The 18,376-nt window shown below is 44.8% G+C and overlaps 1 protein-coding gene across 1 annotated transcript in view; it reads left to right on the top strand.

The window, feature by feature from the left end:
• Window positions 1–18,376, top strand: part of CRYBG3 (crystallin beta-gamma domain containing 3) — a 121,508-nt gene that overhangs the window by 90,832 nt on the left and 12,300 nt on the right. The window contains exon 17 of the mRNA XM_079766337.1: window positions 2,308–2,452. Coding sequence (XP_079622463.1) covers window positions 2,308–2,452 — 145 coding nt within the window. The remainder of the gene's footprint in view (window positions 1–2,307; window positions 2,453–18,376) is intronic.

The raw sequence follows: 18,376 nt of genomic DNA, 5'->3' as shown, positions 1-18,376 counted from the left end.
TTGATAATAGATACATCATGAGTCTAATATTTCACTGTGTGATGTGTGTGTGTGTGTGTGTGTGTGTGTGTGTGTGTGTGTGCGCTCTGTATTGACTTTTTATTGTGGTAAAATATATGTAACATGAAATTTACCATTTTAGTTGTACGTGTACAGTTGAGTGGCATCTCTATGTACCAAATATCTACCTAATAACTCATCAAAGTCACTTTATTCGTTCTTTAAGATAACCTTGGATTCATCAATTCTCCTTTCTCTCTTGAACCAGTAGAGACTAGGATCTCTTATTTTCCATTTGAGGAACTTCAGTCCCCTAATCAACCTGCTCCAGTATTGTATTACTTCCTTTGGTTACCACAAACCAATCATTGCCCATTTATTTGCCCCAAAGTTCAGTTTAATATGTTTACTACTCTGCTTTAAATTCCATAGCCACTCTAATACCAGTCAGATGTTCAAAGTCTTCCAGGATTTACCATCAACTCATCTCATTTTCTCTATCCATTCCCCAGGCTGCCCTTACACTGCCCCCATCCTCTCCTCTGCCAACATTGACTCAGCTATGTATTCCCCGCCTGACCCTCCACACCAGGCTCAGCACACTTTTCAGCTTGTGAGCCCTACAGGCTGCGCTTCAGCTCCTCCACGGCCACTGCAGCACAGCAGCGCTGTGGACAATACACACACGGGCGGGCCTGTCTGGGTTCCATTACATTTTTAATTTTATGGCCATTAAAATTGGAATTGTATATAATATTCACATGTCATAAAATACCCTTCTTTTAATCTCTTTAAAAATGCAAAACCGGTTCCTTAAAAAAACAAACAAAAAAAAAAAACAACACCATGGCGATTGCTTCAGTACCTGGAATGCTTGAAGGAGTTGGATTTGAGCCACTCCCATCACTTCCAGCTCTGTAACCTTAAACATACTGGGTTATCTCTCTGAACCTCAGTTTCCTTAGCTGTAAAGGAGGAATAATAATAATACCTACCTCAAAGGATTCTTACAAGGACTGAATAAATAATGTACATGGAAGGCTTACTCCATGCCTGACACATTGAAACTCTTGGACAAATGTTGGCTATAAATTGCTTATTACATAGAAGATATGACAGTAAGTTACAGTGTCACAGAGCATTTCTGTGGTTTTCCAAAGTTAACCTGGTCTAGCCAAACTACAGTTCTGGTGATCTTAAAATACAGGGTTGCAACTTAAACACATCAAAACTGAAGTAGCAACAGCCAATTCGTTGATCCCTCAGCTCCGTCCTTTCAAAAGGGCATGTCTTAATCAAGCTTTGATGATTGCTGAAGTCAAGTCCCTCAAGCCCATTGACTGTGATGATAATTCAATATCCAAGATTCTGAAGGGTTTATTTCTTTTTTTATCATCTTAATTAGCTGTCAGGTGTGCAGGTGACAGACTTTATAGACTGTTTTGTGACTTTAGGAGTCTAGCTTCTAACGCACCCAGACTGAAGGACACGCTCATTGTTAAATACGGATACAGATTTTTATTTTCCCAAAAAAAACTTCTAATGTGTTCAGGACCTTAATAATCACTATAATTTGATCCCAGAGGTTTGTACTTGCAGGCACTAAATGAAGTTAATGTTGTTAGTTTAAAGCAGATATTGTCTTTCAAATTTCAGCTTTATCGTTTGATAAGTTGGGGAGACCTTGGGCAAATCGAACTTCATTGTGTTGCCTATAACAATATGGTTTTATGCCCTGGCCAGTGTGATTTGGTTGGTTGGAATGTCATCCCTATACCAAAAGGTAGCAGGTTCGATTCCTGGTCAGGGCACATACCTAGGTTGCAGGTTCAATCCCAGGTCTGTCCCTCCTCCTCCTCCTCCTCCTCCTCCTCCTCCTCCTCCTCCTCCTCCTCCTCCTCCTCCTTCCCCACTCCCTCCCCTTCTCCCTCCCTCCCTCCTTCCCTCCCTCCCTCCCTCCCTCCCTCCCTCCCTCCCTCTCTCCCTTCTTCTCTCTAAAATCAATTAAAAAAAAACATCGCCTCAGGTGAGAATTTAAAATATATATATATGGTTTTATCTCATGGAATTTTTGAGGACATGGTGAAATAGTATATATTTTTTTCTAGCCTGTGTCTAGCACATGGTAAGCAGTCAGTAAATGATAGTGGTAGCTGTGTTTTTTAAAGTGGTGATGGGCATTTGCTGCTGGCAGCATCGTGACCTCAGTGTCATGCCCTTGCCCCAGTGGGCATAGACAGTGCGATGATGAGCCAACACTGGAGGCTGCTGCAGTCTGATGGACTGTCCCACGGCTTGTGTTTGCAGCTGGCTCCTGTATTACCAAGAGGACATATCTGATAACCAGTGTGTGTTAGAAGAAGGCCTCTATGCTGACCTTACTTGTTGTGGCTGCCCAGCATCTGAAGTCAAGTCCCTCAAGCCCATTGACTATGTAAGTACTTCGATGAATGCATAATTATAAGACCTTTTCTTGTCCAGTTTAATTACCATGAATGAGAATGGAAAAAACAATAAATGGGCAAATATAAAAAGTTGAATAATTTAATTGTGTATTGTAAAAATCAAGATTCACTCATGAAATCCAATCAGAATGTAACATTGACATGTTCCTTTTCTTTTTTTTTCTTTTTTTTTCTTTTTTAAGCAGGAATGTTAAACTTGGGAACTAGAGTAACATAAGCTTAGGTTTAAATCCCAGTTTGATACTTTAACCAGTTTGGGTGACATTGACGAAGTTATTTAGTTTCCGCACCTGTAAAAGGCAATAACTTCATGAGGACACTGGGATATTAAATAAGATGGTGCTTGTGAAATACCCAGCGCGTGGTGAGCACTTGATAAATGTTAGCTATTGGTATCATGGTTTTAATTGTTACAGCTACTGAATAAAAATAATTGGTCTTTTTATTATTACATAAATCACATCATTTTTCTGCTATTCAGGTTTACAGTGTTACTGTAGGGCATGGTCCATTACTGGTATTGATTTCAAACCTTGTTTTGGGGAAAACTAGGGCTTTCCTGCGTGGTGTGTGCAGAATTATCCAGGTCACCTTGGAGGCCCACATTTATAGAGCAAGTGTTTCTGCCTCCTATCATATTTTCTCAGAATTTTAAACATGAGAAAAACAGGACCACTACTCTGGGATTTCAGTTCTGGCCTCCTAATTAGTAAGGTGTATGTAAAGGAAACGTGAGGATCTGGGATATCTTCACAGCATCTAGTCCTGGTGATTCCCTGGGAGCATTTGGTCAAAGAGAGATTTACAGTGAGATGACTCAGCGCCCTGCCCGGCAGCAGGAGCCACTCAGACCTTTCAGCCGGAACTGGCTTCAGGGATGATGGCCATGCTCAGGGTCTTGGTCCCAGGCTAAGCAGTGTAGTCTTATTTCACAAGGCATTCCTGGATAGAGTATTCTTGGTATCAGGCTAAAAATAGAGTCTTGGCTGCAAACCAAGAATAGAAATAGAATCCTTGGCCCTAGCCGGTTTGGCTCAGTGGATAGAGCATCGGCCTGGGGACTGAAGGGTCCCGGGTTCGATTCCGGTCAAGGGCATGTACCTTGGTTGCGGGCACATCCCCAGTAGGGGGCGTGCAGGAGGCAGCTGATCGATGCTTCTCTCTCATGGATGTTTCTATCTATCCCGCTCCCTTCCTCTCTGTAAAAAAATCAATAAAATATATATTTTTTTAAAAAAGAAATAGAATCCTTGGTCTCTCTCAGTGGCCCCTTAGACACCAACTTGGAAAGATTAAGTGGCTACTGATGCTTCCTTCTGCAGGAAGAAAACTGGTAGAAAAAAAGAATGTGGACTGGTACTCTTTCCCATTATTGAAAAGGCATTCCAAAGTAGTCCACACTTACTGGGAAAGGAATTTTATTAGTAATTTTTAGTGGTCAAACCATCAGTTAGATACTTATTTGGTATTAACTCTAAAAGCAAAACATGTGGGTCTAATATGAGAGTACCATCCCGAAAGGATTTTGTAGGGCTAATTCAGTGAGCTAAGCCAACTAATTTCTAAGGAGAGCATTTTAGAAACAGTCACAATTAATGAGTATTACTGTTTTTCTTTGAAAAGTTACAATTATTTTACATCCCTGAAGGAAAATGAGTAATTTAAGTTAGTAGTGAGAATAGAGAACTTTTTATGTAAGTTGTGCGGTTGCACGTTCCTGTTTTGGCTCAGTGGGATCCGGGCAGGGTAGGCAAGATGCCTCCTGGGAAGGATTTGAGAGCGATAGCCTTTTCACTCCAAGAGCTGATTAAAGAGTATACTCACTTTATATAAGGACAGCACATTCATTTCCTTAATGCCTTTGCATGGCATGTTTTAAATCTTAGAAAAGTTTTGTTGAAATGTGCTTAGGCAGTAGGTCTGGTGTGGAAAATGGAAGTAATATGAGGTGGGTTTGGCATCCAGCAAAGACCCATATAGGGGCTAGGAAGAGGCCTCAATAGGTAGCATTTCCTTGATGGGGTCAACCATGCCTCACCCTGGAGGCCCAGGCCCGAATTAATCAGATCTGGAGACTGGTGTGTAAACCACAAGGTCAGCTGGTAATTTAGATCAGGTCGATTCCAGTGACAGGAATGCTTGAGAATTTTGTCTGGGGCATTTTGCTGTCTCTCTGAAGAACGTAGAAACTGAATTAGTCATCAGGAGGTTCTTTATTGAGCATAGATTGAGTACAGTGAGGTAGATGTCTTGAGATTCGCTTACCTGGGATAGCTCTCTCCACAAAAGACTTCTCCCACCCCCCAGGGTCCAATGCTCACTTTCTCTAGATTCTGTGCCACCTTTCCCTGGAAAATACACAGCACACTCTGCCTAACCTGCCCCTCTGATTCCTTCCGCAGCCCCTCTCCTCTTACCATGTTCTTGCTTAGGGGTTGATACACCTTTTCCTCTGTATTTGTTAATACCACTCCCTACACCACAGCCTACTGTGATTGTAGATTCATTCTAGGAAATACTTCTGTCCAATTGAGTTGACTTTACATATATATGAACTGATCCTTTGATTTTGCTTTTATTGAAGTTAAAATTGTAGAATTCTGAGGGTGTTGCCTGTGTGTAGTTGGCATTCCCCGACATGCTGTGACTTAATGTAAGTGTCATAATGGTATAGTAGCAAGGAGTCTGAAGATTTAATCTTTATACAAGATCAGTGTGTTTGCAGCGACACTGCTCCCAGCTGATTGCTATTAGTGCAGACACGCGACATTCCGAGATCCATGGGTGCATCATTTTACAGTGAAGGAAGCTGGGAGCATCCTATCTAATAAAAGAGTAATATGCAAATTGACCATCACTCAAACACACAAGATGGCTGCCCCTATGTGGTCAAAGATGGCCACCACCATGTGGACACAAGATGGCCGCCACAAGATGGCCAGCAGGGGAGGGCAGTTGGGAGGAACCAGGCCTGCAAGGGAGGGCAGTTGTGGGTGATCAGGCCAGCAGGGAAGGGCAGTTGGGGGCAACTGGGCCTGCAGGGAGGGACAGTTGGGGGGGACCAAGCCTGCAGGGGAGAGCAGATGGGGGGGACCAGGCCTGCGGGGGAGGGCAGTTAGGGGTGACCAGGCCTGGAGAAGAGGGCAGTTAGGGGTGCCCAAGCCTGCAGGGGAGGGCAGTTAGGGGCAAACAGGCTGGCAGGGGAGCAGTTAGGCATCAATCAGGCTGGCAGGGGAGTGGTTAGGGGGTGATAAGGCTGGCAGGCAGAAGCGTTAGGGGCAATCAGGAAGGCAGGCAGGCAAGCAGTTGGGAGCCAGCAGTCCTGGATTGTGAGAGGGATGTCCGACTGCCCGTTTAGGCCCGATCCTGATTGGGCCTAAACGGGCAGTCGGACATCCCTCAAGGTGTCCCAGATTGGAGAGGGTGCAGGCTGGGCTGAGGGACACACACACCCCCACCCCGTGCACGAATTTCATGCACCAGGCCTCTAGTAGTTTATAATTGTGCTTCTCACTAAGGTGACCTTGGGCAAATCACTTATTTTGGACTCAGTTAGCTCATAAATAAACCATTAGAACAGGTATTTTCAAATCTCTGACAGCCTTCAGCTTTGTTGCAAATAAATGTTTTGGGAATATTTCTAATTGGAAATGAAAAATAATATATCCAGCCTTAGGACCCACATGGTCTGAGGGAATAAGATGGTGTGTAGCTTTCAGTAAGATTATATTATTTATATAACAGTTCCCAAAACAGTGGGTTAGGAGCTGGAAGTGGGTGGAAAACCTAAATAGAAATTTTTTGGCCTGGTAGTGTTGGAGTAACCTGTTTTGTCATGTTTCTATGGGAGCAACCGACCACCGTTGCTTCTGTCGTGTCTCCTCGTGGCTGGGCATGGAAATCGGCCTCCTTTGAAGTAATATCCGATCCTGGCAGCTATGAGCAGACACAGCCAAAGAAACATCATCAGAGGCTGTAGAAAAACTTCAAATGAAATTACACCGGTGATGACATAAATGATCTTAAGAAGCAGAATGGGAATTGGCAGTCATTCTGTGCACTGCACAAGGTGCACAGCTGTGAATAGAAGACTAAGTCCAGCCATAGGACGAAAAGGAAGCAGTGATTCATAAAGTATGGAGGAGTTGGGTTACTATTGAATTTTCAGCCGAGTCCACATATACTTAATAGTATTAACTACTGTGTACATTTTGAAAAGGAAAGCCAACAGAAATCTGTAAACATCAGCTTCCAAATGAGAAATTTGAAGCATTAGCCTTTAAATCCGGGCAAAAGATAACGATCTGTACTGTCACCACTTCTAGTCAACATTATTCTGGAGTCCTAGCCACAGTAATAAGATTAAAACTACAAAAAAAAAAAAAAGGTAGAAAGGAAGAAACAAAATTGTGTAGAGTAGCTACTACAGATAATTTGTCAGGGTTAATATGAATTTTTTTTAAGTTGCAGAATACAAGACAAATAGCAGTTCAACCATAGGGTATTTGATATGGGGAACATTATAAAAGCTTTATTGAAGGACATAAAAGATGGAGAGATATACATTTTTCTAGATGAAAAGACCCAATATTGTAAAGTGATCTTCCCCCAAATTAATATAATTTCAGGCAAAATGCTTACAGAAACTTTTGTCTTTTTTTTTTTTAATCCTAACCTGAGGATATTTTCCCCATTGTTTATACATATATATACACTGAGTGGCCAGATTATTATAATCTCTAAACGCATAATAATCTGGCCACTCAGTGTGTGTGTGTGTGTGTGTGTGTGTGTGTGTGTATTAGAGGCCCAGTGCATGAATTCATGCATGGGTGGGGTCCGGCCAGCCTGGCCAGGGGGAGGGGACATGGGCAGTTGGCTGGCCTGCCTGCTGGTCGAACTCCTGGTCGAGGGGACAATTTGCATATTAGCCTTTTATTATCCTATCTAATAAAAGAGTAATATGCAAATTGACCATCACTCCAACACACCAGATGGCTGCCCCCATGTGGTCAAAGATGGCTGCCCCCATGTGGACACAAGATGGCTGCCACAAGATGGCTGGCAGGGGAGGGCAGTTGTGGGTAATCAGGTCTGCAGGGGAGAGCAGTTAGGGGTGACTGGGCTGGCAGAGGAGGGCAGTTGGGGGCGACCAGGCCTGCAGGGAAGGACAGTTGGGTGGGGGGGACCCAGGCCTGCAGGGGAGGAAAGTTGGGAGGGACCAGGCCAGCAGGGGAGGGCAATTAGGGGTGATTGGGCTGGCAGGGGAGGGCAGTTGGGGGTGACCAAGCCAGCAGGAGAGGGCAGTTGGGGGTGACCAGGCCATCAGGGGAGGGCAGTTGGGAGCATCCAGGCCTGCAGGAGAGGGCAGTTGGGGGCGACCAGGCCGGCAGGAAAGGGTAGTTAGGGGCATTCAGGCTGGCAGGGGAGCAGTTAGGCATCGATCAGGCTGTGAGAGGGATCGGGCCTAAACGGGCAGTTGGACATCCCTCGAGGGGTCCCAGATTGGAGAGGGTGCAGTCTGGGCTGAGGGGGACAATCCCCCCCCCATGCACGAATTTTGTGCACCAGGCCTCTAGTATAGGATATACACTGAGTGGCCAGATTATTATGCATTCAGAGATCATAATAATCTGGCCACTCAGTGTGTGTGTGTGTGTGTGTGTGTGTGTGTATGTGTATATATATATATATATATATATATATATATATATAGAGAGAGAGAGAGAGAGAGAGAGAGAGGAGTATACAGAGGAGGGAGGGAGGGAGGGAAAAAGGGAGCGGGGAGGGAGGGAAACATCAATGTGCCAGGGATCAAACCTGCAACTGAGGTACGTGCCCTTGACTCGAACCTACAACCCTTCAGTCCGAGGGCCAACACTCTAACCACTGAGAAAAACCAGCCAGGGCACTTGTCTATTTCTAGAGGGTAGCAAAACATAATGAGCTTAGCCTAAAGTTAATTTGAAAAAAAAAAAATAGGGGTCCAAAATAGCCAAGATATTAAGAACAACAGGCAGGATCACGTGTCCTACCAAACATATTTCATCATACAGCCTAATAACTAAGGTCCTGGGTGCTGATACCAGAGAGACACAGAGCAGTGGAATGGGACAGCATAGGGAAACTGACCTACGTAAGTGATGGGATTTGGAAACAGCGTTACAATGAGGCTGTTTATGAACTACTAGAGGCCTGGTGCACAAATTCATGCACTAGTGGGGTCCCTCAGCCTGGCCTGCGGGATTGGGCCTAAACCAGCTCTCCAACATCCCCCGAGGGGTCCCGGATTGCGAGAGGGCACAGGCCAGGCCAAGGGACCCCACCAGTGCATGATCGGTTACAGGGAGGGACACAGGAGATTGGCCCAGATGGGGAGGGACTGTAGGAGGGCTCCAGAGTGTGTCCAGCCCGTCTCGCTCAGTCCCAATCGGCCAGACCCCAGCAGGAAGCTAACCTACCAGTTGGGGCATCTGCCCCTGGTGGTCAGTGCACATCATAGCGACTGGTCAAGCGGTCGACTGTCTGCCCCCTGGTGGTCAGTGCATGTCATAGCAAGCGGTTGAGCGACCTTAGCATATCATTAGCGTATTACGCTTTGATTGGTTGAATGGACAACCGGAAGACCGGACACAGCATATTAGGCTTTTATTATATAGGCTTAAATAAATAGTGTTGAAACAGTTGGCCCATTACATGGAGAAAAGATAGAATCTTGCTTTACTCCAAACACAAAAATAAGTTTCTCAGATGGATTAATGGCAGCCTAATTGTGAAAAACAAACTTTAAAACTTAGAAGAAAACATAGGAAACCACCGTAATGATATTGTAGTGGGATGATTTTAATCACAAAACGTACAAGTCAGTAAAAGGCAAGTGTATTAGTGTCCTATTGCTACTGTAACAAATTGCCACAAAGTTGGTGGTTTAACAACAGAAACTATCTCCGGAGGTCAGAAGTCTAAAAAGGGTTTTACTGGGGTAAAATTAAGTTGCTGGCAGGACTGTATTTCTTCTGGAAGATGCTACAGGAGAACCTGTCTCCTGACGTTTGCCAAGCTTTTAGAGGTCCCCAGCATTCCTTGGCTCATGGCCTCTTCCATCTTCAAAGTGCATCACTCTAACTTCTCTCTGTCTTCTATCTCTAACCCTCCTCTTATGTGGACCCTTGTGGTTATATTAGGCCTATCTGGATAATTCAGACTAAAATCCCCACCTCAAGATTATTAACTCTTAATCACATCTGCAAGTCGGGTAACATATTCACAGGTTTCAGGATTAGGATGTGGGTGTTTTGGGGGGTTGTGGGTAGAGGTGAGAGAACATTAATTATTCAGCCTACGTCAGCAAGCCACAGACTAGGAGAATGTATTTGCAGCCCTTATAACCTGCAGAGGTTTAGTGTACAGAATATTAAAAAAGACCTTTCCAATCAAATGAGAAAAAAAGAAAACCCTATTTCCAGACTCGGCAGAGGATATGAATAGGCAGTTCATAGAAGAGAGAAAAAATGGCTGAGGACATTCAGAGGGTGTTAAACCTCACTAGTGATAAAGTAAATGCAAATTAAAACAATAATTAGGTCACATTACCTCCCTTTAGATGCAAACATTCGAACATCTGAGGACACCAGTGCCAGAGAAGTGGGATTATTCATTCACAGCTTGTAGAAGGAGTGTCAATTGTGATGGGGAGAGGAAAAATAAGGATGTTTGTTGCAGCATTGATGGATGAAACAAACCACAGCACATTCGCATGAGGAAATGCAGTACAGTAGTTACAATGAGTGAAGGTGTGAGCTGCATGCGTTACTAAAGGATGTTGCAATAAGATAAATGTGTACAGTAAGATACATTTCTGTGAAACTTAAAAACAAAGGACGCATAACCATTAGTAATGCACTGGAAGGATTCACACCTTCAGCACAGTGGTTACCTCTAGGGAATGGGAATTAAAATTCAGCTGCACCTGTTCTGCTTTGCTTATTGATACAAATAGTAAAAATAAAATGTATTACTTTTGGGTGTTGGGTACATGGTCATCTATATATTATTCTTTTTAAAATGTATTATAACTTTTTCTTTAAGTGGGGGGAAGGAAGATCACCGTTAGAAAGGTAGAGCAATAATGAAACGGACTTTCTGAGCCAAATGAGAGAGGCTCTGCCCACGGATCGCAGTTCACCGCTGGGCGCGGGGCAGGAGAGGGGGGTTGGTTTGGGAGTCTGACCAGGCGTGTTAGCCGAGTGACCTGGCAGCTCTAAGCCTCAACGTTCTTTTCCAATAAAATGTAAGGATTAAGTGAGCTATTGCATGTGCTTTAGCCCATGATAAGCACTCCATGTTATAATGACTCATAGACAACAAGTACTTGTTGTGCAACATCAAGATTTGATAGGCTGAAGGTGTTTACATAATTTTGTTCTGAACAGGACAAGTAACTTTTTTTGCCATCACACAGTTTGGTATTTCTCTGCAATGGAATGGTATTGGAGGTTTACATTATGGTTACTTGCCTTGAACTCAGTCCGTTTGCTCTAGTTTTTTTAGTCGTGGTTCATTTGGCAAAGATTGGGGTGAATGATACTGTCAGGTTGTACAGTCATGGCTGCTCTTAATGGCTGATTGCTAGATATTTAAAAAATAATATAACATGTTATATAAAGAATCTAAACAATTAACATAGCCCTGAGCTACTATCGGCACTTTTCCATACAAGCCATGATTTGAAACTCAAAGAACTGGACAGTGCCAAAGTACAAGTCCGTGTAGTTTTTAAAATGTGAAAAATTAGTAGTTGCTTAGATTAAAATTTTTTATCCAATTATATTGAAGGTGTGTTGATATAAATGTAGTCCTTCCAGCAGAGTGCTTTGCCGGGGTCTCAGAGCTTTAAATTCAGGGCAGGCATACTTGTTAAGCTGGTGGGGTAGGTAGTATCGGGTCACACACAGAGCCCAGCTGAGCAAGATGAAGTCAGGTGCTTCAGATAATATCACACCTGCCAATCAGAAGTATTCCACATGATACAGTCACTGTTGGAACATGTCAGAACCATAGTGCAGGGATTAGAACACAGGTTCGGGGCCCTGCTGTCTAGATTTGAATGGCCGCTTTCCCACCTACGGTGTGTGACCTGTGTCTGACTCTTCCTCCTTGACGTGGGGACAGTGGTACTCACGCCAAAAGGAAGTGATGAATTGAATGAGTGAATACAGTTCTGCAACCCCTTTTCTGAATGTATTTTGGGAGTTGGAATTTTTTATATTTTAAACAATCATATGGTTCATGTATGGCATATATGAAAACACTCCCAGAAAGGTTCTGGGCAGCACCCCATAATTAAACACATCCCTGTTTCTGTAGCAAAATATATGTATAGCTACACAAGCTGGATAAATATTATAAATAGTCTTCTACTTATTCAGGTCAGGTTTTGCTGCCAAATGAATTAGGAAAAATAATTGGGGTGTTAGAGCTTTTTGGATTTCAGAAGTATAGATAAGGGATTATGGATGGATGTGTATGGATGTGTATACACACACACACACACACACACACACACACACTAGTATATGGTGCCTGGCACATATTAAGTGGTATATATGTTAGTTATTAGTTATTATTACTATTGTTGTCATTTAAAATATTAGTTTAGTTTATGGGATGAGGAGAAGTAATGAGGATTTTTTCTTTTTTTTCTTACTTCAAGTCCATTTACAAAATGTATTCGGGTATTTTTGCTTAACTACATCCTCCCTTTAGAAGCTGTATCCTCTTTGCATGGCTTAGACTTGACCCAGGAGGAATGTCCCGTTACAGCTGACACCTAAGAAGAGTCTTTGGCCCCGAATGCTTGGCTATTTTCTAAGTTGGCATGTACTGAGGCCAAGAGATTTGTCAAGCCAAATTGTAATTAAATTCTGTCGGTTTTTATTGTCCTTGGATAGTTTAGATTACTGTGGCATCTTCAGTTTCGAATACTATTAATAGTTCACATCTCTTCCTACTTTCATGTTTGAAAATGTGTCAGAAAAATATGATTTTAAAAAAGTTCTTCAGCCCTAGCTGGTTTGGCTCAGTGAATAGAGCGTTGGCCTGCAGACTGAAGGGTCCCAGGTTTGATTCCAGTCAAGAGCACATGCCTGGGTTGTGGGCTCGATCCCCAGTGGGGGGCCTGCAGGAGGCAGCCAATCAATGATTTTCTCTCATCATTGATGTTTCTATCTCTCCCTCTCCCTTCCTTTCTGAAATCAATTTAAAAAATATATTTTAAAAAACACACAAAATAATTCTTCAGCACTCTTTATTTCTGAATGATTACCTATTAACTGCACCCCACATTAGAGCTTATGGTATGTCAACCCTCATAATCTTCCTAACCTATAAGTACATTTATAAATGAAGTGTACTTATAAATTTAAGTATACCTAAATTAAGACCATTTAAATTAAAACAACTTAAATAGTTTAAAATCAAGTTAAATATACTTTACTAGGGGCCCATGCACAAATTCGTGCACCTTGAAAGGAATTGTGGGCCACGAGGCTGGGGTGGGTCTCAGCCCATCCTCCGCACCCCCGCCCAGCCCCTCCCGCCACGGCCCGGTCCCCTGTCTGCCGGCAGCCCCGCTCCCACGCGCTGACGATGTGGAGTGATTGGGGCCTGCACCAGCAGCGGGTGTGAGTGGCAGCCGCTACCCCGATCGCCCCTCAGGAGCAGGTGGTGGTGGAGAAGCCCTCAAGGACAATCAGGGCCAGCAGCCACCACTCGCACCTGCTGATGGCTCCAAGTGATCGGGACCGGTGCCGGGCACTGACAGCAGGTGCGAGTGGTGGCTCCGGCGCTGGCAGTGGGTGCGAGCAGGGCTGGCACCAGCAGCAGGTGTGAGCGCCAGGCAGGACCGCAGCACACAGGAGCAAAGAATTTTCAGTAACCATCAGAGGCTCGCCCCAATGACGGCGACTGGCGCCCTGCCTTGGTCGGCACCCCCAACTCACCTGCTCCACCATCCCACCACTGCCAAGCCCGTCATGTTCTGCACATGCCCCCTGGTGGTCAACGCACATCATAGCAGCCAGTTCGGTTGTTCCGCCGTTCGTTCTATTGGCATATTAGCCTTTTATTGTATAGGATACCTCTGTGGGGAGGGAGTGACTTTAAGCTTAGAAACATTAGGTGTTCTTAAATGAAAAGTTTGGAAGATTGGACCACATGAAGATACCTTGTTGTTGCTAATAATGGAGAGTGGGATATCTGCATGAGTCAGTCAGTCCAATTTTTTCCTTGGTTAATGCTGTTGGTTTATGTTCTTTGCCCCTTTGTATATTGGGTCTCTTAGTGCCGCATTAGTGATTTATATAAACTCATAAAAATATTATCTCAGTCATTTTCTGCAGTTCTTTCTCAAACTACCTGCACTGTCATTTTAAAACCATTTCTGTGATCCCTGCCATCAAACTTCCTGTTGTTTTCCTTAATATAAATTTCTAGATATAGAATTGCTAGATTGCCTTTGAGTTTGGGAATGAACTCTGTGGCATTAAAGGACAACAATAGCCTTTTAAAAAATGTCTTTGTAGGCATTTTGCCAAAGGAAGAGGGAAAATTTACACAGGTACTGTTTTGTTAGAATGATACTTAACATTCCAATCACATTTTCATAATCTTTTAATTTTTTCCTCTCTGTGATTTAAAAGTTACATCATGTTAGCCATTAAATGCCTTCAACATAGGTGTCCGTAGCTCTTACCACAGCAAATCCTGCTCGGGCGAGTATTGCAAACCCTGATGGTTGGTTATGAGCCCTGTCCAGGCTGCTTGCCTGTCTGCCCTTCCTTACAAATTAGTCACTCAACAAGTAGTAGAGAATGTGAGGAGGTAAGCTGAAATGCTTTTTTAAAAGCTGAAGGGTGAAGATGTAGACAGAGTTCAACATAGAGCCAGGAGCTTATCTGTGGGTGATGATTGTCCATTTGTTTTCAGGCACCAGTTCCAGTGGGTAACTTACTGCTGGCTGCCTGTCTAACCCATTGCTGTTCTGGACTGTATAAGTGCATTTGTTCTATAAATGGTGGGACGCTTCCAGCTTTGTTACAGACAGCAGAAGAGGCCCTGGTCTGCCTGCGGCCACTCAGTGACTAGAGCTGACTTTCTATTCCTGACCGGTTGGTGGCATTTCCTGAGGGAAATCAATGTTCCTGGCACCTCTGCACTCCCAGCTAGCTGCCTCCCTGTCACCGTGATCGGTACATTCTTTCCCAGCCTCCTCTAATCCCTAGCTCCGCACGGTCCAGTTCCCTAGCACTGGCCACATGTGGTGGTTTAAATTTGGATGAATAATAAAACGAACTCAGGCCCGTGGTCACAGGAGCCAGATGCTCAGTGGCCTGCAGCCTCGTGGAAGAGAGTGCAGGCCGACGTTCTGTCACTGCAGAAAGTTCTGTGGGCAGTGCCTCCCACCTTCCCTGGTCAGCAAAACGTACAAAGAGCTCACACCCTTACCGGTTTTTAAAACCTGACCATGTTGTGGCCTTCTTTTCCTACCCTTTTATTCGTGCACTGACCCCATCAGAGGTTCCGGACTGACGGGTGGGCCTCTCGGTCCTTCCCTAGAACCGTCCTAGTGACTTGCATTACTCAGCTCCTTTCTGTGGCACTATCCCTTCCACAGGGCTCAGGCCACTCGCTCATTTCCCTCCTCCTCCTCACACTATTCCAACAAATAGACTGTACACCCCATCTGCAGCTCCTCGCCACGCACTCTGCCCTCACAGCCTGGACTCCACCACCATCTCCGACAAGCCGCTCAAACAGGCATTTGTAGGCCACCAGCTGCCTCCTGCTTGCCAAACCCAAACAGCCCCATCACAGCCACCCCTCCCTCAGTGTCGCAGAAGCAGTTGGTACTCAGTTTTCCCCTTTCCATGATATTTTCTCTTCCGGCTCTCCTCGCCTGGCCACGTGTCCCGTCAGCCCCACCGTCTTCCGTGTCAGCGCAGTTCTGTCCTCCTTTCACTTCCTCTTCTCCCCCACGTCTGGCTCCAGCCATTGCCCAGATCCAAGAGTGCCCAGACATGCAGTCTCCACACTAGATTTTTCCCTCAACTCCAGATCAGAGGTCCAAGTTTGCTGAGTATCTCAGTTAAGATTATCCACCTCTGTTTCAACTTTGAAACATTCACTTCAAGTAAAGTTCTTAGCTCTGAGCATCTTTCCCCTCCAGGTTTCCTTATCTATGACCAGTTATCCCACCACATCTCTTCCCACTTCTCACTCCTTTCCCTCACCCCTTCCCTTAGTCTATCATGTCTCTCTTCTCCCTGGGATGGTTTTCCTGGCCGTCCTTATTCACCAGTCCTGACCTTCCACGCCCGCCGCCCCCATGGCAGTTCTGGCTCTCTGCCTTGGCCTGAGAAACAGCCTGTGTGCTGCTATTTTTATGTCATCCTCTCTTTCCTTTTTTTTTTTTTCTTTAATATATTTTTACTAGAGGACCGGTGCATGAAGTTTGTGCACTTGTGGCAGGGGGTGTGGTGGGGGGGTTCCCTCAGCCCGGCCTGCACCCTCTCGCAGTCCGGGATCCCTTGGGGGGATGTCTGCCTGCCAGCTTAGGCCCGATCCCCCTGGAGATCGGGCCTAAGCTGTCAGGCGGGCATCCCTCTTGCAATCTGGGATCCCTCGCTCCTTACCGCCTGCCTGCTCACTCCTTAGCACTGCTGCTCCTTAGCGCTGCCACAGACCACCACCGCTGTGCTCACCAGCCATGAGCCTGGCTTCTGGCTGAGTGGCACTCGCGCTATGGGAAGGCACTGACCACCAGGGGGCAGCTCCTGCATTGAGCGTCTGCCTCCTGGTGGTCAGTGCACATCCTAGCAACCAGTTGTTCTGGTCATTCCGTCGTAACAGTCGCTTAGGCTTTTATTATATAGATTGATTTCAGAGAGGAAGGAAGAGGGCGGGAGAGAGAGAAACATGAATGATGAGAGAGAATCATTGATCAGCTGCCTCCTGCACATTCTACATTGGGGATCAAGCCCTCAACCCAGACATGTCTCTGACCAGGATTTGAACCAGGACCTCCTGGTTCATAGGTCGACGCTCAACCACTGAGCCACACCAGTCAGGCAATTCTTTCCTTCACTCATGTTGCCAGATACAGTTCCTGAAGGCCATTTATTTAAAAGTACTCACAAACACACACATATATATGAAAGCATATGCATAATAATTACCCATGTAAATTTTTGAATAAACAATATATTCCCATGGTTTAAAACCCAAAAAGTACCAAAAGGCATGTAGTAAAAAACTTGGCTCCTACTTGTGCCCTTTATCTTCTCAGATCCTATCCTACTGAAGGGTAGTCATGGTTAGTTTTATATTTTTTAAGAACATTTTTAATATACATACAAGTACACAAACTGGGGGGAGGGGGGACAAAAGTAGGTTTATAGTTGTGAGTATACAACTTGTATTATTAATTATATTATTTTCCATTTGAACCTACTTTTGCCCCACCTTGTGTACATGTATGTAAGTTTTCCCTTTTTATCATCATGATAACATAAGAAGTATGCTATTTTACACTATTCTTTATTTTAAGATTTTTTAAATTAATTTTTTAGAGAGGAAAGAGAGGGAGAGGGAGAGAGAGGCATTGATCTGCTGTCTACTGCACTCTTCCCTACTGAGGATAAAGCCTGCATCCCAGGCATGTGTCCTAACTGGAGTCGAACCAGCAACCTTTTGGTGCACAGGACAACACCCAACCAACCAACTGAGCCACACAGGGCTACACTATTCTTCACTTAGTATTTGCTTCTAAAAAATAAATCTTACAGCCCTAGCTAGTTTGGCTCAGTGGAGAGCATCAGCCTGCAGACCTCAGGGTCCCAGGTTCAATTCCGGTCAAGGGCACAAGCCTGAGTTGCGGGCTCGATCCCCAGTAGGGGGCGTGCAGGAGGCAGCCAATCAATGATTCTCTCTCACCATTGATGTTTCTATCTCTCTCCCTCTCCCTTCCTCTCTGAAATCAATAAAATTATATTTTTTTAAAAATAAAAACTTACAGATCTTTCATAAAGATCTCATTTGTATAGCTATATAGAATTCCTCTATGAATGTATCATAATTTATTTAACCAGTCCCCTCTTGATGGACATTTAACTCATTCCCCATCCTTTGCTATTCCTAGCACTTTTGCAAGGAAGAACACGTTTATAACTCATTTTGCTCTTGTGCAAGTATATGCGCAGGTCAGCTGTGAGTCAGTTCTCTGCTGACCATTGGCTGACCTTGCACAGTGCCTGCTGCTGGTGCCCCACTTCTCACGTACGAAGTTACAGATCCTCAGCCCAGTCCTAGTCCCAGTCCTCGGGCCTTCGAGGACTCCCCCTGCAGCGGTTCTGTCTCCACCTGTCAGTATCGGAGGAGAATCAGCAGCTCAGTGGACAGTGGCAAGCAGTGGGAGCAGGTGACACTGTGGCCTGTTGGACTCTAGTCTGGCTAAACGGCTCAACTTGCTCTTCCCTAGCACACCCCAAGCAGTTTTTTTTTTCTTTTTTAAAGAATAGATTATTGATTTTTTAGAGAGAGAAACATTGATGTGAGAGCATAATGTTGATTGGCAGCTTCCTGCACGTCCCCCTACTGGGGATCGAGCCTGAAACCTGGGCATATGCCCTGCCTAGGAATGGAACCAGCAACCTCTCGGTTCATGGGAAGACACCCGACCGACTGAGCCACCTCGCCAGAGCACACCCCAAGCAGTTTCTGTCTCCCTCCCTTTACACAGAGTGCCTCCCCTCTACTCTCTCCGGGCCCTCCAAATCCATTGCATCCTATAGACTGAGCTCACACGCTACCACATCCATGAAACTTCCTTGATTCCTACTCCTTCCTGCTAAAAA

This window comes from Cnephaeus nilssonii (genome assembly GCF_951640355.1).
Source record: "Cnephaeus nilssonii genome assembly, chromosome: 3".
NCBI lineage: Eukaryota > Metazoa > Chordata > Mammalia > Chiroptera > Vespertilionidae > Cnephaeus > Cnephaeus nilssonii.
This window is presented reverse-complemented; position numbering and strand designations above follow the sequence as displayed.